Source organism: Podarcis bocagei, assembly GCF_964188305.1.
Source record: "Podarcis bocagei genome assembly, chromosome: 14".
Taxonomy (NCBI): domain Eukaryota; kingdom Metazoa; phylum Chordata; class Lepidosauria; order Squamata; family Lacertidae; genus Podarcis; species Podarcis bocagei.
This window is the reverse complement of record NC_138139.1, coordinates 11,586,061-11,608,888: the sequence shown is the minus strand read 5'-3', so window position 1 is coordinate 11,608,888 and position 22,828 is coordinate 11,586,061. Positions and strand designations below refer to the sequence as shown.

Below are 22,828 nucleotides of genomic sequence, written 5' to 3'. Positions count from 1 at the left end.
GGCTGTCGTCTTGCGAAGCAAGCCCGTAGGGAAATTCGTTTTGCGAAGCGCCTCCAAAACGGAAAACCCTTTCGTCTAGCGGGTTTTCCGTCTTGCGAGGCGTTCGTCTTGCGGGGTACCACTGTATTAGCACTGGGGAATCTCTGGCCTGGGGTGGGGGTGTTTAATGTGACCCTCTAGGCTTCTCTGTATGTGCCCTTGGGACTCTCTCAGAGCCACACACGCTCCTCATTCTTTCATCCTCCTTTAGCGCATACCCTCCAACATTCCTCTGATGAAAATAGGGACGTCCTATTCAATAATAAGGGACGCGGGTGGTGCTGTGGGTTAAACCACAGAGCCTAGGACTTGCTGATCAGAAGGTCGGCGGTTCAAATCCCCACGACAGGGTGAGCTCCCGTTGCTCGGTCTCTGCTCCTGCCAACCTAGCAGTTCGAAAGCACGAACTGCAAGTAGATAAATAGGTACCGTTCCAGCGGGAAGGTAAACGGCATTTCCATGCACTGCTCTGGTTCGCCAGAAGTGGCTTAGTCATGCTGGCCACATGACCTGGAAGCTGTACGCCGGCTCCCTCGGCCAATAAAGCGAGATGAGCACTGCAACCCCAGAGTCGGCCACGACTGGACCTAATAGTCAGGGGTCCCTTTACCTTATTCAATAATAATCATTACAATAATTTTGTTGTTTGTATCCTTCCCATTAGGCTGGGTCGCCACAGCCACTCTGGGTGGCTTCTAGCACATATAAAACATAACAAAACAAAACATCAAACATTAAAAACTTCCCTACAGAGGGCTGCCTTCAGATGTCTTCTAAAAGCCGAATAGTTGTTTATTTCCTTGCCATCTGATGGGAGGGCGTTCCACAAGTTGGGCGCCACTACCAAGAAGGCCCTCTGCCTGGTTCCCTGTAACCTTGCGTCTCTCAGTTAGGGAACCACCAGAAGGCCCTGCATGCTAGATCTCAGTGTCTGGGCTGAGTGATGGGGGTGGAGACACTCCAGGTATACATGACTGAAACATTACTCCTTTAGTGATGTGGTTTGGTTTGGTGAGTACAGTGGTACCTTGGATTAAGAACTTAATTCGTTCCGGAGGTCTGTTCTTAACCTGAAACTGTTCTTAACCTGAAGCACCACTTTAGCTAATGGGGCCTCCTGCTGCGCCGTCGCTGCACGATTTCTGTTCTCATCCTGAAGCAAAGTTCTTAACCCGAGGTAATATTTCTGGGTTGGTGGAGTCTGTAACATGAAGCGTCTGTAACCTGAGGTACCACTGTATTGACTTTGTAAGCTACTGATCATCATGCAATGTGATTTCAGGATCCTGCAAGGTTGTCGAAAGCTGAGCACTGATAATATCCTAAAACAGCTGTCCTCCTCTTTTGAACAGGGAAAGTATTTATTCCAAAGCCAAAGCCAGTACAGTCTTACACAGAAGAAAAAGTGAGTCTTGATCCGGAACTGGAGGAAGCATTGACAAGTGCTACAGACACTGAACTATGTGACATTGCAGGTTAGTGTGTATGTGTGTGTTGAGTTTGATTTAGCTTTTCTAAAAGCATGCTCCTGCATACAAGTATTCTTAAGGCTTCTTCCTACAGCAGGGATGGGAAGCCACAAATGGTTGGACTACAACTCCCATCATCCCTAACCATCCGCCATGTTGGCTGGGGCTGGTGGGAGTGGGGAGTCCCAACAATATCAGGAGAGCTACAGGTTCCAGTCTCTGGCATAGATGATGATGGTGTGAGCCATATCTCAGAAGCAGTGCATGCATGTTAGTGGCGCTGTACAAGGAGTTGTAAGAATGACTTTGGTCTTTGGGAAATTCTGCTGCAGATGCATGTTTCGGTCACATTAAGGGCCCAGTTGCAAAACCTAACTGCTGTTCCTCCTTTCTCCTGAACAGCTATCCTGGGAATGCACAACTTGATAAGCAACTCTCAGTTTTGCGATATTGTGGGAAGTAGCAACGGTGTCGCCAATGAAAGTTTCTCAAGTGAGTTTCATGCTGAAAGCCAGAAATGCAACATTGTGGGTTCGACTGAAAGTGAGCCTCGCTGATTGCATTGGGGTTTCCTAATGCAATTGAGCACATGCAGACGTATGGTGGATTATTTTTGTGTGCCATTTTTATTTTAAAGTGTCCTAAGCTATTGTCCTGGACAAGGCAGCAGCTTAACAGGATTCCTTCGGAGTGCCAAGGCTACTCTGTTGTGAGAGGTGACTTTGTGGGTCTCTTATGCCTTTGTTAAGGAGGTCATAATATTCCTGTGAGGCTTAATTGCACAGTTTTATGCCCCATCTGCACAACAACAGCTATTTATTTTTTATATCCTGCCCATCTGGCTGGGTTTCCCCAGCCACCCTGGGCGGCTCCCAACAGAATTATAATAATAATAATAAATTAAAGTGATAAAACATTAACATTGGTCCAAGGAGCATCTTTAAAAACTGGGCATGTGGTGCGGACATGAATCTTCAGGATGTCTCCCCTCTTTCCCATGACTTTACCTTCTGCACAACCAGCAGGACATTGTGGTATGGGGGTAGAAAACCGAAGATATCCAGAAAGTCAGTCAATCAGCTTTCAAGACAAAAACAGAAGAAGGGATCTGAATGGCTGCTAACTGGTCCAACTGACTGGGCTTTCAGCCAGGGTTCCTTTCAAAGAACTCACCTGGCCTCCAAGGAAACAAAACATTCCCCAGGATTCCACAGCTGTAAGGTGGCTAAGGGAGAATCAGTAGGCAGATGCAAGTCCCACTCTGCTGTTTCAGGCAGACGGAACCTGCAGGCAGCTAACCCACCATGTCACTCCTAAAAAGTTTCGTGAGCCCTTTAAAAAAAAAAAAAAATCATTTTGTCCCGTCCGCCCAGTGATGACACCTGGGGCAGGGCACCCCCCCCTTCCTCCGCCACTGTGCCTCCCATCTTTCCCATGACTTTACCTTCTACACCACCAGTGGCACAAAGATCTTCAGAACCAAAAAGGTCCAGAAAGTCAGTCAAACAACTTCCAAGACCACAAAAGAAGAATCACTGCTTTATGGGCTGCTAACTGATCCAACTGTCTTTCAACTGACCCAGGGATTCTTTCAAGCAACTCACCTGGTTTCCTAGGAAACCAAACATTCCCCAGGATTCCACAGCTGGTTGTGAGGTCAGAGCCTGGCCAAGGACTGGAGCCAATGGGCTCTGGGCTCCAGGAACACTCCCTCTGGCAGGCCCAGGGCACCACTGGGCAACCTCAGGCAGCTGCCAAGCGTCTGACCCACCTTCTTTCCCTCAGAGAATTCTGGGCACTGAAGTTTACCTCTCACAGAGTTACAATTCCCAGCAACTGAACAAGAACAAGAATAAGAATAGTTTACTTATACCCCGCCCATCGGGCTGGGTTTCCCCAGCCACTCTGGACAGCTCCCTACAGAATATTAAAACAATAAAACAGGCTTCCTCAACCTCAGCCCTCCAGATGTTTTTGGCCTACAACTCCCATGATCCCTAGCTAGCAGGACCAGTGGTCAGGGATGATGGGAATTGTAGTCTCAAAAACATCTGGAGGGCCGAGGTTTAAAAAGCCTGGAATAAAACATCAAACATTTAAAAACTTTCCTAAACAAGGCAGCCTTCAGATGTCTTCTAAAAGTTAGATAGATGTTTTATTTCTTTCACATTGGATGGGAGGGCGTTCCACAGGGCAGGCGCCACTACCGAGAAGGCCCTCAGCCTGGTTCCCTGCAACCTCACCTCTCACAGTGAGGGAAGCACCAGAAGGCCCTGCGTGCTAGATCTCAGTGTCCGGGCTGAACAATGGGGGTGGAGACGCTCCTTCAGGGATATTGGGCTGAGACCATTTAGGGCTTTAAAGGTCAGCACCGACACTGGTTTTTTTCCAATCACCCCTCCCTCCCACAAACACTATACATTTAAAGCAGTGTCATACCACTTTACATAGTCATGGCTTCCCCACCACAATGCAACAGAGCTCATCATGATTTAACAGTTACAGATGGGTAGCCGTGTTGGTCTGCCATAGTCAAAATAAAAAAATTCCTTCCTGTAGCACCTTAAAGACCAACTAAGTTAGTTCTTGGTATAAGCTTTCGTGTGCATGCACACTTCTTCAGATACACAGTATCTGAAGAAGTGTGCATGCACACGAAAGCTTATACCAAGAACTAGCATGATTTAACAGTCAGTCCTTCTTTCCAGGGAACTCTCCTCAAGATCCTTTCTGCTGGAGGAAGGATTTTTTGGGAGCGCCAACCCATTGGCGGTCCAACACAATACTCATAAAGGGATGTAATGATTTGTTTGATTGGTTGTATCAGACTCATTCAGAGCAGACCCCCTAATTTCAGCTGGTCTACTACGAGTACAATTTAGTGGGATACAACCTGTAATTTATCTTTTTACCATTCCAGATTTTTCATTTAAAGTTCTCCCAATATCAGTAACACATGACATCTTGAGGAAGCGGTGGGGCATTGCAAATAATTTTGTTTTCCAGTGAAGTGTTTCCATTACAATTATTATTAAAATTTATATACCGTCCTATATCCACAGGTCTCAGGGCGGTTCACAAGATAAAATCACAATATTAAAACACAAAATACATAATCAAAATAAAAACAAGAACGACTCAATAGCCTCCCACAAATAATCAGAGAAGGAAACACACAATATTTGTAATAAAACATATAAAAATAAGCACCCATCAGATACCATCAAGGAGTAAATTAAAAGATCAATGTAACTGTCTTTCAAATCAAAACATTTTAGCCATTAGGTTTTTTTACAATTGAATTGGAATAGAATTGAATTTCCTTCTGGATTGCATTGGCATGGGCAATATATTTTTTAAAGAACTCAAGATATGGGAGGTTGTGCTGTGTACTTTGGTTTATCCCTATGTTTCCATACTACAGCCTTCTCCCTGTGGAATTTTGTTGATGGTAGTTGACAGTTTGCCCTGACAGAAAAATGTTGCAACAAATGAACCTGCATTTTAAAACTAGTACTGGCGCCGTTTGGGGTGTGTGATCGAAAAATTCAGTGTTCGTGTTTCTCACATTCCCTGTCTCTCGATTCAGATGTGGTCAAAGGCGAAAAGATGATGCCCGTCTTCAATGAGCCACCAAATCCCACAAACGTAGAGGAGAGTTTGCAAAGGATTAAAGAGAACGATTCGCGCCTTGTTGAAGTCAACTTGAACAACATAAAGGTAACTGTGAAGCATACAGAGAACAGCAGGGATGGAAAGCCAGTGGCTCTCCAGATGTTGCTGGACTACAACTCCCATGATCCCTGACTCAACCACGTTGGCCAAGGCTGATGGGAGTCCAACAGCATCCGGTGGGGTACAGGTGCCTGTTCCTGGAGTCCAGAAATGTAGCTTTCAAAATGACTAGAATTTCTGTGTCCATGGCAATGTGGCTCCAGTGTTTTATGATGGCAAATAGTGTGCTTAACTTACTACAATGCAAATTGTTATTTAATTAGTCGTACCTTGGATTCCGTTCGACTTCCAAAACCAAATTGCGGCTTCTGATTGGCTGCAGGAAGTTCCTGCAACCAATCAGAAGCTGTGGAATCCTCGTCGGATGTTTGAGTTCCAAAAGAACATTTGCAAACCGGAACAATCACTTCTGGGTTTGCGGCATTTGGGAGCCAAAGCGTACGAGTTCCAGGGCATTTGGGATCCAAGGTACGACTGTATTGTTTTTATTTTGGTTTCTTGATCTGTGGATATTTACAGTGGCACTTGCTGTCCTTGCTGAGAGTTTTTAGGAAATCCCTGCTCCCAGAGTTCCCTGGATTCACTGTGAACCACTCTGGGAATTTTAGCTCTCTCAAAGGGAAAAGGAACCCCGAAACAACTCTCAGCACCCTTAACAAAACTACAGCTTCCAAGATTACTTGCTGGAGGCCATGACTGTTTAAAGTGGTATGATACTGCTTTAAATGTTTAGTGCAGATGGGGCAAGTATCTGCCACCCTCTCCCCTCACTTTCCTCCCTCGTGAAAATAGACCGAGAGCCCCACTGTTCCCAAGTTGAAGGAAGGAGGGAACTGCCGTCATAATATTAATTGTGTCTTATTCTCTTTTAATTTTGATTGAAGAACATTCCCATTCCAACACTGAAAGAATTTGCCAAGGCATTGGAAACAAATACTTATGTGAAGAGCTTCAGCCTTGCGGCTACTCGGAGCAACGACCCTGTTGCTGTCGTAAGTGAGATTCCAGGGTTCGCTAATCTAGGGTGTTGTCGTGACACGAGGTACTCAAAACAATTGAGTTAAGGTAAAAGGTGGTGCATGAGGGAGAGATGCTTTCAAAACCTGTCGTGCTTTGGATAAGCTCAGACTAAGGCTGACACTAGGGGTCTCATTCTGGTGCAAGAGCCAGAGGACATAGTCAGAAGGGTCAAGGGCACGACAGGGTTGCTTTATTGATGATAGTTTAGATATTATTGTAACCGTTGAGTGGATTTCTGTTTAACTTTTATATGTTGATATTATTATTTTATACTATTCCAATGATTGTTGAATGTTACTTTTTTTGATGGAGGTTGCCTATTTTAAAGTTATGGTTCATTATCACATTTTTGTATTGCATTAGATTGTTATAAGATGTACATTTTTTGCTTCTTCAGCTTGTAAACCGCCTTGAGTATTGTAAGATAGAAAGGCGGTATACAAATGAAAAATGATAAAATGATAATGAGGGGGAGATGAGGCAAGACTAGTCCCTTCAGCAGCTTTTCACAATAATGAGTTGTTCAAACTGAGAAATTGACTTGGATGTTTGGGTTTTTATAGGGCCTGGTGGGCTCTGATTGGCCAGGGGTTGGTCAGCTGACAGTGTTCCGGTAGTTTCTGAAGCCTAGATGATACTGTTGCGCTGTAGAATTTAGCCAGGTTTGCAGGATGAGGCAAGACTGAAAGCACTGTAAGATGTTGGTGGAAGGGAAGTTCTTGAACCAGGACACTGTTACTCTCATCGCCTTTTGGGTATTGACCATTATGGTGTAGGCTTTCATTCATGCCTGACATGGTCGCACTCTGCTTTGGTTTTCCATATGGGCTGATTTCATTGACACCTCTTTGTATTTCAAGGCTTTTGCCGACATGCTGAGGGTGAACAAAACACTGAAGAGTCTAAACATTGAATCCAACTTCATCACCGGTGTGGGCATATTGGCATTGGTCGAAGCTCTCAAGGAGAACGAAACCCTGGCCGAAATAAAGATTGATAACCAGGTAACTTCAGCTGCTTCTTATGCAAAGTTAACTGTCAAAGTGCAGGCTAGCGAGGATCCAAAGCTTTGCTGTGAAAAATAAATAAATCTAGTTTGGTGGGGGTGAGGCTGAAGGTTGAGCTATTGGTCCACCTCTCAAATGACACTGTTTGGTGGAAGCTGTAACTGCATAGATTCTGCATTCAGACCTTCTACCGAACACTCAGAGGGCTGAGAGATTGAAAGTGAGGGCCTGTTGGCCGCATTACACATTTCAAATGTCTCTTCTCAGCCTGAATGTTGTAGTGGGACCAATTAGGCAAATTTATTCTTCAGAGGAGTGATGCCTTTGGAGTAATTAATCCTTTCCTGAAGCATTTTTTAAATTAAAAAATTCCTTCCAGTAGCACCTTAGAGACCAACTAAGTTTGTTATTGGTATGAGCTTTCATGTGCATACACACTTATTCAGATTCTTCGTGCATGCACACGAAAGCTCATACCAAGAACAAACTTAGTTGGTCTCTAAGGTGCTACTGGAAGGAATTTTTTTTTATTTTGTTTCGACTACAGCAGACCAACACGGCTACCTACCTGTAACATTTTTTTAATCTACAGCATGAATTTAACTCTCCCTCGCTTAGTTCTGTGTTGGTCTTGAACAGCCGCCTTCCAATGACAGTAATTGCCCTGTAACTTTAATTGCTGAGACTAAAAATAGCTGTGTTTGGGGTTTTTTAATGTTAGCTACTACTTACATACTAGTTATTAAACAAATAAATTTTGACAGTTGAGATAGGGATGTTGTGGTTATTGTTTTTAACATGCGGTTTGCAATCTCTGCACACACGTAGTCCATATCTGTCCTGTGCTTACAATTTTTTTTTTATAATTAGATATGCTCTGATATCTTATATTTTACAAAATGGTCTGTCAGTTCTTCTCTCTGTGCATTTGGACACCTCTTAAGATACCGTAGCCAAATACGCATGATGGTTTCTGAAAGCTGGTTTTCATCTATGTTTGGATAAAACTGAGCACCATTCTGAATCAAGATGACAGACTGAACCTTTCAAAATGGCACTGACTTCTTAAAATGGCCATCCAATATCTGCTGAAAAACCTCCTAGGAAGAAGAGTCCACCACCTCTCATGAGAGTCTATTCTACTGCCAAACAGCTCTTAACTGTCAGTTGCGAGGCTGCCAGTGCAGGATCAAAGCATTAATAATAATAATAATAATAATTTTATTTTTACTGTATCTGACTCTTAATGAAAGCAGGAGACTATTTGCCTCGAGGTTTAATTTGGTGCCTGAAAGTTTAATCGTTTCTGAATTCGAAACATAACTCCTCTTACCTGAGAGATGGGAGAGAGCATCGCCACATATGCCGTGCTGTGCCTTACTCTTGTAGAGTCAAATCACCCATCTCACTGTTCCCACTACTGATCTTAAAATCCCAAGGTGCTTAGGAGACTTTATTTTGGGCAACCCTGGACCGACGTTTGCTGATTTTCCAATGCTTTGCTGATTCCACCAGAGGCAGCAGTTGGGGACCCCTGTAGAAACGGAGATGGTGAAGATGCTTGAGGAGAACACAAAGATCCTCAAGTTCGGATATCACTTCACGCAGCAGGGACCGCGAGCCAGAGCAGCGGATGCAATTACGAAAAACAACGATTTGGGTAAGGCGTTTTCTGCTGCAGAACGAGCAGGCCTCAGTCACACTGAGCATGGTGGCAGCTACCTGGCATAATTTGTGTAAGAATATGCCTGTAAGGAAAACTGACACCAAAAATTCAGCTCCTCCAGCTGGTATGCTCTCCCTCCACATTGATTCCTCTTCAAGAGCTTTGTTGGATCAGGCCTAAGGCCTGTCTCGGGGTGGGGAACCTCAAACTGAATGCTGCCCTCTAGGTTGCTCTTATCTTGCCTCCTGGTGCTTTTGCCTGACTGGAAAGTGTCCTTCAACTCTGATCATGCCTCTTACTTTCCTGAATGAAGGTGGGTGTGAAACTGCTGTATTTGTATAATTGGAATACAGTGGCACCTCGCAAGACGAATGCCTCGCAAGACAAAAAACTCGCTAGACGAAAGGGTTTTTTGTTTTTTGAGCTGCTTCGCAAGACGATTTTCCCTATGGGCTTGCTTCGCAAGACAGAAACGTCTTGCAAGTTTGCTTCCTTTTTCTTAACACCGTTAATACAGTTGCGACTTGACTTCGAGGAGCAACTCATAGAACGCGGTGTGGTAACCTTTTTTGAGGTTTTTGGTGATTTTTGAAGCTTTTCCAAAACTTTCCCGACACCGTGCTTCGCAAGAAGAAAAAAATCGCAAGACGACAAAACTTGCGGAACGAATTAATTTCGTCTTGCGAGGCACTACTGTATAACCTGCCGAACAAAGGTTAAGAGTCACGGGCACTGCTCCATCCTTCAGGTGCCTTAGGACCCCACATACTACTCGTGTGTAGTCCTCAGAAGGTTGCCTGCTGTGGAATGTGGCCTTCTGCCTGCAAAATGTTCCCCACCTCTGGCCTATTTAATCCCACATCTAGTTTCGCATCATGGCCAACCAGATTGATTTACTTAGTTAAGGGACGATGATGATAATAATAATAATAATAATAATAATAATAATAATAATAATAATAATAATAATATATTCTGCCCTTCATCCAAAGACCCCAAGGCATTCACAACAGAAAAATACAAAATGCGAACACAAAATACAGTGGTACCTCGGTTCTCGAACGTCTGCATTGACGAACGTTTCGGAACCTGAACACCGAAAACCCAGAAGAAAATGCTTCCATTTTTGAACACACCTCAGAACTTAAACAGCTTCCTCTGCGTGTTTTTCAATTTTCTCTCTTTTTTAAAAAATAATGCTTTATTAGTTAACAAAATAAATACAGTTAACAAGCAGTAATACAGTTCTTGTTACTTGTACAACGAGCACAGGAAGAGCATAAAATAATACAAAAAACAAATTTCAATCATGTAGTGAGAATTAACTACATGTAACCTTAAATGCTGTTTGTTACTGTACGAACGAAATATTATTGTTGTATTTGACTTCCAGGGTTGGTTGTTTTCGATTTTCTCAATGTGATTTGCAAACTGCCCTTTGCGGCTCGATTTCTGAACATTACGGAAGTCAAACGGTTTTCCGGATTATGTTCGAGAACCGAGGTACCACTGTATGTAATAAAACAGAACTAAACAAGTAATGCTCCCTCCCACAAAATCCTGCTATTTAACTGTAAAGTTTTCCAGAGTGGCTCCCCTGAGACTTATAACAAACCCAAGGGAAGAGGAATTGGAGGGAATGGGGAGGAAAGCAAGCAGGTTTAATCACAAGTGTCCTTGGTAGTAGATGTTGCCCATTGGGAGTGGCAGGGCCAAAGGCCAAACAGTCTGTTGTGCCTGAGCCACTGACAGGGAGAGCCAACCCCATTCTAGTTTTGGCCCCATCCTCTTCCCCACTGAGTTCTACAAAGGGCAGCACTGACCAGCTGTTTATAAATAGGAAGGTGGTTGGGTAGAGAGCTAGCTGAGCGCATTTTGCAATGCGAGAACCCATGGCCCTGTACTGAGATGAAGTGTCTCATGCTCTACTGACTGAGCTTAAGAGTTGCTTCAACAGCTACTAACAAAGAGTACAGTCGTACCTCGGGTTAAGTACTTAATTCGTTCTGGAGGTCCGTTCTTAACCTGAAACTGTTGTTCTTAACCTGAAGCACCACTTTAGCTAATGGGGCCTCCCACACCGCTGGAGCACGATTTCTGTTCTCATCCTGAAGCAAAGTTCTTAACCCGAGGTACTATTTCTGGAGTGCCTGTAACCCGAAGTACCACTGTACATGCAAAGCACCGGTGGGATGAAGAGCAAAAGGCGTCCTCAACACTGCCGGAAAAGACTCTAGGCTTCTAAGGAAATATAACTTGGCCTCTTCTTAATTTCATTTTCAAAAAGCCGCTCAGCACATTGTAAACTTTCCTGTTTTCCATCAATGCCCCAAATTCCAGCTGTGATATGTCATTGCTGGATGGTCTTATCTTTTCTCATCTATTTATATCTTGCTTTTTTATTTTTTATTTTGATTTCCTAGTCTGGCGTATAGGAGTAAAAATGTCATCAAATGCCCTTTCATCTCTTCAGCCCTGAAGCTTCTGAGACAGGTTATTGCAAACGCCCAATTGGGTACTGAACACTGCAAGAGAAACTCTCTTAAAATCTCTCCTTGTCTCTGTATGAGTCTCCTAACAGCTCTTCGTGTGCGCACTGTTGTTCCATGTTTCCATCACACTCTTCTGCATGCTTTTTTTTCATTTCATGAAGGCTCTGGAATTCCTTTCTAATAGCATGATTAATTAGGGAGGCGTAAATGAAATCCTGTATAATTCTGTTCTTGAGGCTGTTTCATGCAGCAATGGGTTGCAATATATAGTGCCATAATGGCTCAGAGCTGATTGGGCTCAAAAGTGTAGGGTACGGAATAAAGAAAAATACAAAATAAATGTAACAAGTGGACTTTTCCATTTGCATGTCAACACATTGACATGCAATCACACACAAAACACACAATCACATGCAAAAACACAGTGTGGTGTAGTGGTTAAGAGCGGTAGTCTCGTAATCTGGGGAACTGGGTTCGCGTCTCCGCTCCTCCACATGCAGCTGCTGGGTGACCTTGGGCCAGTCACACTTCTTTGAAGTCTCTCAGCCCCACTCACCTCACAGAGTGTTTGTTGTGGGGGAGGAAGGGAAAGGAGAATGTTAGCCGCTTTGAGACTCCTTAAAGGGAGTGAAAGGCGGGATATCAAATCCAAACTCTTCTTCTTCTTCTTCTTCACATTTGGGTGCTGCTGTTAACAAGGTGGTTGTTAAAAGATTTCACTTCCTTTGGGATACCCTCCTTGATCCAGTTAAATAAAATCAACATTGGACTAAGTTCTAGTGTAATTCCCATAATTCATGTTACATTCACCACCAAAAATACGTTGTTATTACGTATTTATTACCCACCCTTTACCCTAAGGTCTTAAGGCAGGTTGCAGCAATTAAAACACAATGTTAAAAACAGTTCAAACCATCTTGCAAACACAGATTGAGGTGGATCCTAAATATATGTCAAAAGCCAGGGTGAAGATGTGTGTTTTGTATTTACTGAAAGCTGTACAATGGAGAAGCTTGGGGCACCCTTTTTGGGAGAGAATTTCACTATTTTGGGGCTGCCACAGAGAAGGCCGTCTTCCGAGCCGCCTCCGCCCCAAGTTTCTGAGGATGGGAAAACAACCAATAGGGTCTCCTCTGTCAATCTTAACACCCAAAGTGGTCTGTAGGGCTTTAAACACTAACATGGGCACCTTGAATTAGGCCTGGAAATAAACTTGGCAACCAGTGCACTTGTATTAAAATACGTTAGGTAAGATCTAAACAGAACCACTGGCAGTAATCTATCTGGCCACTGCATTTTGGACCAGTGGAGGTTTCCAAGTCGTCTCCGAAGTGAAACGTGTTCCAAAAATCCAATCTTTTGGGAGCCAGTGTGGTGTAGTGGTTAAGAGCGGTAGTCTCGTAATCTGGGGAACCGGGTTCGCGTCTCCGCTCCTCCACATGCAGCTGCTGGGTGACCTTGGGCCAGTCACACTTCTTTGAAGTCCCTCAGCCCCACTCACCTCACAGAGTGTTTGTTCTGGGGGAGGAAGGTAAAGGAGATTGTTAGCCGCTTTGAGACTCCTGAAGGGGAGTGAAAGGCGGGATATCAAATCCAGACTCTTCTTCTTCTCTTCTTTTTGGCATTTTGTTCTTTCCCAGTTCGGGTGCTGCAATGAAGAAAGGTGGAGAGGGGCATCAGATGTTGAGGTGAAAGGACTGTGAGCTCATTTCCAGTACCGAATTAAAAAACGTACTCAGAGGCTCCTTTTCCCTTAATTCTTTGGGCCCAGCTACACTACGATAATGGCTTATCATTGCCTTTAAGTCGGGGACGGGGGCACATTTGTTCCATAAACCTAACTGGACCCACACAGGTCCCACTTTGGCCTGTGAGGCTGTTTCCCACAAATGCTCTCTCCTGATGTCCCATAACATCACTCGCAAATTGTGCTTGCTGCCTCCACCAATCAGCTGCACAAGCCAACTGGGATCAACTGCGCCATTGCGTTCCGCATTGGTTAAAATGAAGGGCTTTTTAAAAACATGAATTGCCTGTGCAGGGTGTCCAGGAGAATCCTAGTATAAGCAGGCTTCGACAACTCTTTACCTTCTTCTGCTTTCCCCAGGCCTGCAAGTTGTGGAATCAAAGCAGCAGCTGCAGTTAAAAGGCACAGATATGTAGTTAATGTCTTACGTGGTATATAAGTTTCATTAAATTAATAAGTGCGTCTGTGCCTCTCAGCTGCTGTTTTGCACTCCAGCGGGTTCTAGAAAAAGCAAATTGGATTCTTCAAAGCCTAGGTCTGCCTGCACCAATAGAGGGAGCTTCTTAGTTACCGATTCTTACAAAAAATGAGTTTTCGGTACATTTAAACTTAGAAGTTTTGAATAACTGTTTCCTTTCAAAATACAGGGCTGATACATTCCCCCCCCCCCTCCTTGCTTAATATACATGTTCAGTAACCTTCTGAAAATATTTACAAGACTGTTTGGACTCTCTCCACTGTTGACTTGATGGACTAATGTGTTTTCTTAACCTAACAAAAAGGCCAGAGAATTGTGTGTGCAAAATTGACCAGTTAAATCTTTGGCTTATCAAATTAACTGTTTTGGAATGAATATTTCCCTGCCTGGTTTGAAAAAACAAAACGAGGTTTGCAGTAGGAGACCTCCTTTAACTGTTCCATAATATGCTGTGTTTTTAATATCTTACCAGTTCAGGTCAACATGACCTGCTTGCTAAAAATTGAGTTTTCGTGCTGGGCTTCTGTAGTTGTGCTGGTACAACAAAGACTCCAGACCCGTTTTAAAAAGTGCTGAATAACATCAAGTATCTTTGCTATGCAGGCAAAAGGCACAGGAAGAGTAATTGCAGCAACAGCTCCGCAGTCCCAATGCGCTGCAGCACAGATGTGGTTTGTTTTGTTAACCACATCATATACCCACTGCCATATTACAAGCTGTTCTTCAGGTTCGCTGCGGCTTTTAAAATTTGGCTTGCTGGATGGTGAGAATGGACCATCCATCAGTCATGGATGCTTTGGAATGAGATGGGATGTGGCTTGGAGCAGTGCAGTGGGAGAGAAAGGGATAGATGGAATGCAAGATAATAATAATAATAAAAAAATATTTATTCCCCGCCCTCCCCAGCCAAGACCGCACTCAGGGCGGCTAACAACCAATAATAAAAACAAGCTGATTAAAATACAATTTAAAAGATTAAGATACAACATTAAAACATTAGGATGCGGCCTCTTCACAGGAGGAGAAATGAAAAAGAAAGAGGGGGAGGGAATCAAACTGATTCTAAGCCAAAGGCCAGGTGGAACAACTCTGTCTTACAGGCCCTGTGGAAAGAAATCAGATCCCGCAGGGCCCTGGTCTCATGAGGCAGAGCGTTCCACCAGGCCAGAGCCAGTGTTGAAAAGGCCCTGGCTCTGGTTGAGGCTAATCTAACTTCCTATGGGCCCGGGACCTCTAGGGTGTTGCTATATATGGACCTTAAGGTCCTCCGTGGGGCATACCAGGAGAGGCGGTCCCATAGATATGAGGGTCCTAGGCCGTGAAGGACTTTAAAGGTCAAAACCAGCACCGTAAATCTGACCCTGTACTCCACCGGGAGCCAATGCAGCTGGAAAAGCATTGGCTGAATATGCTCCCATGGCAGAGACCCTGTGAGGAGCCTCGCTGCAGCATTCTGCACCCACTGGAGTTTCTGGGACAGCTTCAAGGGCAGCCCCGCGTAGAGCGAATTACAGTAGTCAAGCCTGGAGGTGACCATCGTATGAATCACTGTGGCCAGGTCGGGGCGGGAAAGGTAAGGGACCAACTGCTTGATGCGGCGAAGGTGGAAAAATGTCGCCTTGGCTGTTGTAACCTGTGCCTCCATGGAAAGGGAGGTGTCAGGGATTACACCCAAACTCTTAACGGAAGGCAATGGCACTAATTCGGCCCCCGCAAGAGAAGGGAGTTGGTCCCTCATCCCCAACCATCCTGACCCAGCCAGAGGACCTCTGTCTTTGAAGGATTTAGTTTCAATCGGCTCCCACGAAACCATCCAGCCACAGCTTCCAAACATCTGGTCAGTGTGTCCGGGGCCGAGTCGGTGTGGCCATCCATCAGCAGATAGAGCTGAGTGTCATCAGCATATTGGGGGTGGGGACTAGTTGTGTGCCTTTGTGCTCACTCAAGGGAACTTTGGATTCAACCCATAATAAACAAAGGAAAATTTTAAAAATCGCTAAAGGGTGGGAGAATTCAGTCATGGCCACCATTTTTAATGTGTATGACAGATGCTGCAATTAGTCCTCCTAGTTCTTGGCTGTTAATAGACGTCATTCCGGTAACTGAAACATGATAGCCTTACACCAGCGTTGTCTCATGTCTTGTTTCTCTTCCCCCACCTCTGTGGGCACAGTTCGCAAAAGAAGAGTGGAAGGAGACCATCAATAAACCTTAGCGGCTTCCAGATGTGTGTGGCATGGAGAATTTGGAGCTCCTCCAGGTGCATCTGCTGAGATGGTTTCTTCGGCATCCTCAAGATTACTTCTTACCTGGGTAGAAGGGAAAAGACTGGAATCGCCATTCCTCCTGTTGTCGGGTGTTCTGTTTTTGTGTGTCTGTGTTGTAAATGTATATTTGTATGCGTGATATCCAACACATGTCTGTTCAAAGCCCTGTAACTACATCTGCCCAAGATCAGTCCTTGAACAGCCTTTCATTTCAGAACTTGGGTGTGTGTCTTCCACAAAGATAAGTACCAATTCTATCATCTGCGGAGTATCTTCATGACATGCAGTCAAGGATCGGCAGACAGTTTTAAACCCGCAGGGAGGAAGTTTTCAGTCAGGAAACCCGGAGTCCTTATTTAAAATACGGACTCCATATTTTTAGAAAACAAATGTTTCGGGTGGGGTGGGGGTGGGGGAGAGAAAGAGACCCTTCCAAGAAAAAACAAAGGGCTTTGACCACTTACTTCAACTTTGTATGTGATGCGGATAAATCACTGCTGCCGCAGTTACTCCTCTGGTTCTTAACGTGCTTTGACCATGTAGAATGCTTTCTTGATATGGAGATTTAAGCTTGAAACTTCTTTTTATAAGAGATTATTATCCCACTTTTAAGGGCTGCTTCTACTCTCTTACCTCATTGGAGGTAAGTGAAGCCGACAGAAATGGAGATTGGTATTTTAAGCCCACGGCCTTTGCAATATCTGGTGTTCGGTTGGCTTCCTTTTCTGTCAACTTACAGAACATGACGTTTCGGCACCTTTGTTCTGTTATGTCTGAACTGGATGTATTTATGGACCTTTTGGTGTTTTTGTTTCATCCGCGTCGTGTCGAGTTATATTCCTTGGAATCTCTCTCTGTGTGTGAGTATATATATATGTGTGTGTGTCTGCGCGCACGTACACACACACACACACACACACACACACACACACACACTTCAGTGGCAGCATGCCAAACCTACACAAACGGCATCTGAGTCCTAGCACAGCATCAAGTAGCAGTCTGCTGGTATGCTGTTTTGTATAGGCCAAAACACATGGCAACCAAGTTTTATGCTCTTTGGCTGTGAGTTCTGACCAGTGTGACATGGCACGTTTTTAGAAACCTCAGGCTTCCTGTACTTACCAGAACCCACAGACAGCTGCTGCGGCCTTGCAGCCTCTGAGCACCTCAACAGGGCCCACGTTCACCGATGCCTCCCATGGGCCACCATTTTAAATTACCCACAATGCCCCAGGGCAGCCAACGGAGCATCACTTGGGCATTGTGAGGAATTAAAATGGCTTCCAGTTGGGCGCCACCACTTTTAGTTTCCCACGATGCTGTGGGGCAAAACATTGACTGCTCTGAGATGCCGTGGGGATTTTTTAATGGTGGCTTCTCAGTTGTCCAACCTTGCCACTAGGGGTTCGCTGACTTAAAATACCAAGTGGTATTTTACTAAGGCCTCCCCCTCAACCCTGGCTCCAGCCCTTACTCTGCTTCATCCGTTATGTGCATAGGAAATTTTGTATTCTTTCACAGTTCTGGTGCAGCTGGCAAGGAAAATCCACAGTTTTCAAATATCTGTTAATAACAGCATATACTTTTAACCTTACAACAGCTACAACTAACAGGATGGTTTTGTGACCTGAGCTTAGTTCCCACTGTGAAATAAGGACCGTTTTAATGCCACTATGTTAATGCCTTCTGCTGACTTACATCTCCAGTTTCATGTGGTACAGGGAATAATCATGCATGTTGGACAAAATCCGCCAGGCTTCTCCTATGCAAACCATGATAAAAGTCAATGGAGCACAAGCAGTAGTAGTATATGGAATAGGATTCACAGAGTATACGCCAGGTTCATTTTTTAGTTCAGGGTTCTGTCTTCAGAAAAACTAGGAAACAACTCTGGTCAGGTTCGCTCTTGTTTTTCCTTCATTTTTCTGACATCTTTTGGCTCTTGGATTTGTTGAGTGCAAAACAAGCAGAGCATCAGGCCAGGACAAACGCATTTTGATTAAAGTTGCCCAACTCTGATGTGCTGTTTTTCACATCATTGTCTCTTTGAATATGGACCATAACGGCAAACATTTTACCTTGAAGGAAGTTGTGTTGAAATCAGTGATACGTTTTTCCGAGTTGGTGCACTGAGAATACCAAAGCTAAAGTTGTGTGTTTCTGTAGGGCAGTCATCCTAAAACAGGTGTCTTCCAGATGTTAGGACTAAAATTCCCATCATCCACAATAGTGAAGGGCTGATGGGAGTTGTAGTACATACTATCTGGAGGGTGCTATAGGGCAGAGGTGCGGGTTTTTGTTCGTTTTTGCATTGTATGCAAAGACTGCATTAAAGAAACCATATGTTTGTTCCTATTGGCACTTAGGTGTGTAAAACAGAAACTTGCATTTTTAAAAAACAATTTTGGGAAACAAATCCAAATCTCTTTTCTCACTTGCAAAGCTTTAAAACAGTCCCAACAACAAGAAAAAAATGGGGGGGGGGGTAGTTGCCTCCGTATAAACATAAGCATTTTAAAAGTTTCAGTCTGTAAATACGATGCACCTATTTAGAAGATAGTGTAGATTTGTCCTGAAAAATCAAAGATTAAGTAGCTTTCTCTCCCTTATTTTTTCCTCTTTTGACAAAATGCCTGTCAGGATTACAGCCTGCCAGGCGGCTGATACACCCAGTTTAGTTTTGGGGGGGCTTCCAAAACAGCCTGCTTCAGACATATGAAGAGCCACAAAGCAGGAATGGCTTTTTATAAGAGAGCTGAGACTGCAAACTGGCAGGCTTTTTTTAGAGGTGTTTCCCCCCCCCTCAAAGAATGAACTTAAATCATCTTAAAGAATGAACTCAAATCATCTGCATGCATTAAAAAAAAATCCTATCTATCTATTGAGACTGCAGCCCTGCACTTACTTGGGTACTTGGTTCACACGAGCCACGGTGCACAGGCAGGATTGCTCCACGGGTGTTTTTCAACAAGTGGTGCTATACTAAGTTGACCAAAACATAATAAATACTTGTACAGTATTGCATTGTCTGAAACTCGAGGGATGAGGTGCAGAAAGCACTGCTACTGCATGACCTCCATTCAATTCAATAGGGCTTGCATGGGAGTTTGCCTACATCACATTAGGATCAAGAGGTGTTGTGGAGTGGATGGTTTTCCATTTCTGTAGTGCCTAATACAATATAAAAGTTGTCAACACACACACACACAGAGTAAATGTTTCTCTGTGTTTCTGTTACAGGGAGGGTTCTGATCAGGTGCAAAGTTCATTGGTGCCTCAATGACCGTCAGAAAATGTTCAATTAAAGATGAAGGAAGGCAGTAAAGTGTGAAGCTCTCTTGTGCTTCAGACCAGGAGCAGTCAGTGATGGCTGTTGACCATCCAAGATGACCGTTGACTACCCTGGCTGGAGGTGGCAGGAGTTAAGAAGCACCTGGAGAGAATCACCTTGGCTCCCTTTGGCCCAGATGAACCATCAGTATTATGGTGATATGAGCATTTAGCAGCACCTAAATTTAGAGGTCTGTGTGAGCTGGTAGCTAGCCTGAGAGAGTCCAGTGATCATTGTCCTAGTGGAGTAGAAGCAGGCATCCTTTTAATGCCAAGCAATCTATGAGTAGAGAAAAGAGGCAGGGAACTGGGTCTAAGCCATCAAATTGTCCTTTTGAGTTAGGACTTCTGAGGATACTTTAACTCTTTCTAGTTCTGTATGCATTCCTGTTTCTACTCCTTGGAACGTAAAGCTTTCTGAGTTGCACACTATAATACAGTGCAATTGTCTGACTTTTCATATTTCATTCCGGTTCACTAAGCTTACTGTTAAGGGCACATATCATGAAAGTCTACATACAACGATGGTTCAGAAATGACTGTAGAACTGGGCCATTTCCCGAAAAGGTGAAGGTTTTGTGCATTTTTAGTCTAATGGTTCTTGCTGAGGTGAGAGACTGCTTTATGTTTTAAAATATATGCACTTACCCTTTTTTAAAAACAACAACAACAAACAACCCTTGGCTTTAGGCTCCACTTATCTTGAACAGAATGTTTTCATACTATATGACAAAATAATTGTTTCCACTTAATACTGTTTACAAATGTTATCTTCTCTTACTATTTTTGATACAGATAGTACTGTTTGTAAGCTATAAACTTTCTCGAATCTTTGGGCAAAGTTTCTGTGGGGGAAAAACATGAATGGGAATATATAGGAATGCCAGCGCTGTATGCTGCTGTTATTGTAATAAAAATATCCAAATGATTTTTTCAAAGTATTATTACAAGGTGGTTTTTCTCCCGCTTTAAGTAGGTTTATTGTTTCATGTGATTCGGAAGGCATTCCTTTATATCAGAAACTGAGGTCCAAGTAAGGAAGAAAGAAAGAAATTGAGGTCCATGGTCTGCATCTTTGTGTTTCCCAAGTAGTCACTGCAGTGGTTTTCTCACCCTGAAATGTACATGTCACTCTGGTGACCAACTTGGTTCAGTTGGGGATTGGATGGGTCAAAAAAGAAGCACATAGACCTTGTGGATCGTCTTGCGTTCCAACCCAACTACCGCTTTGTTATTAAATTGCTAAGGGAGATACTCAGCATCTATAAAGTCAGACAAAACTTTCATAACCAACCATTGGGATTCCCCTTCCTCACCATGCAGCAAGAAGACATACATTCCCCCTTTATCATAGAATTTGAACAGACCTTGAGAATCATCAAGTCCAACACCCTGAAACGCAGGAATATGCAGTTGTCCCATTTGGGATCGAACCTACAACCTTGGCATTATCAGCACCATGCTCTAACCAGCTATATCAAAGCTTTCCTTTCCTTTTACTCCATGGGGCTGCATTCACAGCTACCAAGCACATGAGTTGCATTGGGCTATCAGACAAGAGGGAAGACGGTAGGACTGGTCAGATATTTTTAAGGCATCAGGGTAGGGGCAGTCAACATGTTGCCCTCCAGATGTTGGAGACATCTGTTGGTCTTCTCCCAGGCTTTTGACTAATAGAAAGACTAATAGGAGAAATATGGCCTTTTAAACTGGGGCAGGGAGTTATTTCTCTCTGTTCCTATGTTATGTATTTTTGTGTTTTTATATTGTAAACCACCCCGTGATCCTCGGATGAAGGGCGTTATAGAAATTTAATAAATGATAATGGCAATAAAGCTCTGAATAGGGAACCACAGGTGGTGCTTGCCTGCTGGCCATGCTTGTGAGATGCCTGTAGGCTTCTTGTTGGCACCATGAAAGCAGGATGTTGGAAGAGATGGGCCATTGGCTTGATCTAGCAGGGTGGTTCTACTGCAGGTATTAATATTGTGCAGCATGGATGCATAAAAGCGGAGTCCTTTTGGAAGACAAATTGTCCAGACCCATAATTATGATTCAAAGCTTTACTAACCAGGACTTCTTAAAAAAACAGATACAAAAACATAAATGATGCATCCAAAAAGATGTATAAGGCATATGCATATTCGAGCATATGTTCTCCTTAAATATACATAATTACAATCAGAGTAAAAATCAAATCTCTCTCCCTTAGCTTGCATTAACCTGCATCCAGCTCCTTGACATAGGGTTGCCATATTTCAAAGAGTGAAAATCCAGACAGAAAAGTTGTTGAGCTTTGCCCAAAGTTGTTTATGGAAAATTGGCACTGCCGACATGGGCTGCCATACATATTTTCCCAGAGAACTACAAATTTGCACCCGGACAATGCTAGAGACAGCAGTATTCCGTATATGTCTGGGAAATTCCGGACAGATGGCAACCCGATCTTGATAGGCTTCATTATCACATCCTCGTCTCTGTGGCGTCCAGAGGAAGGCTAATAGGCAACTGCCTTCAAGCCACAGATTTGCAATATCTTCACATAATCTAAAATTAAACACCACGTGAAAGCTAGCAGACAACAACAACAGTTAAAGATCACCCCAGCTAGATCCCAGAGAGCTCTCTTCTAGCTTAGTATACTCCAGTGGAATTTTCCAATGTTAAATGCTTCAGCAGTACACACACAGGCATTTCTCCATTGCAGTGTACAATTAATTATATTTCACACGTTCTCAGGTAGCACAGACAAGGCTGGATTTAAGCTACTGAAGGTAATGGGGCCCTTTATCAACAACATCCTTTATCAACAACTGTCCTTTGTCAACAACAAATTGCCGCTGTTTTTTGTGTTGAATATATGCTATATGGTACTTTATGGACCTAATAGGTATCTAAAGCCATTTGCACATAACAAATAAGAGCCTACACAACACAAAACACTGTTGTTGTATGTAGGTTTTATTTTATTTGTTTTTTATCTTATATTTTGGAAATGTACATCCAGTTTTTTCCCCCTTTAATTTTTTTGGGGGGCCACCAAGAGAGTGTGGCCATAAGCTTATAGCTTGTTTAAAGTATAGGGACCCCTTACCATTAGGTCCAGTCGTGACCGACTCTGGGGTTGCAGCGCTCATCTTGCTCTACTGGCCGAGGGAGCCGGCGTACAGCTTCCGTGTCATGTGGCCAGCATGACTAAGCCGCTTCTGGAGAACCAGAGCAGCGCATGGAAATGCCGTTTACCTTCCTGCCAGAGCGGTACCTATTTATCTACTTGCACTTTGACGTGCTTTCGAACTGCTAGGTTGGTAGGAGCAGGGACCGAGCAACGGGAGCTCACCCCGTCGCGGGGATTCGAACCGCCAGCCTTCTGATTGGCAAGTCCTAGGCTCTGTGGTTTAGACCACAGCGCCACCCACAAATTTATGGACCTAATTGGCATCTAAAGCCATTTGCACATAACAAATAAGAGCCTACGCAACACAAAACACTGTTGCTGTATGTAGGTTTTATTCGGTTTTTTATCTTATATTTTGGGATGTACATCCAGGTTTTTTTCCCCTTTAATTTTTTTT

General features: G+C 43.7%; 1 protein-coding gene across 1 annotated transcript in view; it reads left to right on the top strand.

The window, feature by feature from the left end:
* LOC308573279 (tropomodulin-3) overlaps window positions 1-18,267 on the top strand; it is a 45,002-nt gene extending 26,735 nt beyond the window's left edge. The window contains exons 4-10 of the mRNA XM_081170085.1: window positions 1,392-1,514; window positions 1,911-2,000; window positions 5,098-5,228; window positions 6,128-6,235; window positions 7,124-7,267; window positions 8,786-8,930; window positions 15,827-18,267. Coding sequence (XP_081026211.1) covers window positions 1,392-1,514; window positions 1,911-2,000; window positions 5,098-5,228; window positions 6,128-6,235; window positions 7,124-7,267; window positions 8,786-8,930; window positions 15,827-15,861 — 776 coding nt within the window. The 3' untranslated portion in view covers window positions 15,862-18,267. The remainder of the gene's footprint in view (window positions 1-1,391; window positions 1,515-1,910; window positions 2,001-5,097; window positions 5,229-6,127; window positions 6,236-7,123; window positions 7,268-8,785; window positions 8,931-15,826) is intronic.
* The last annotated feature ends 4,561 nt before the right edge of the window (window positions 18,268-22,828 follow it).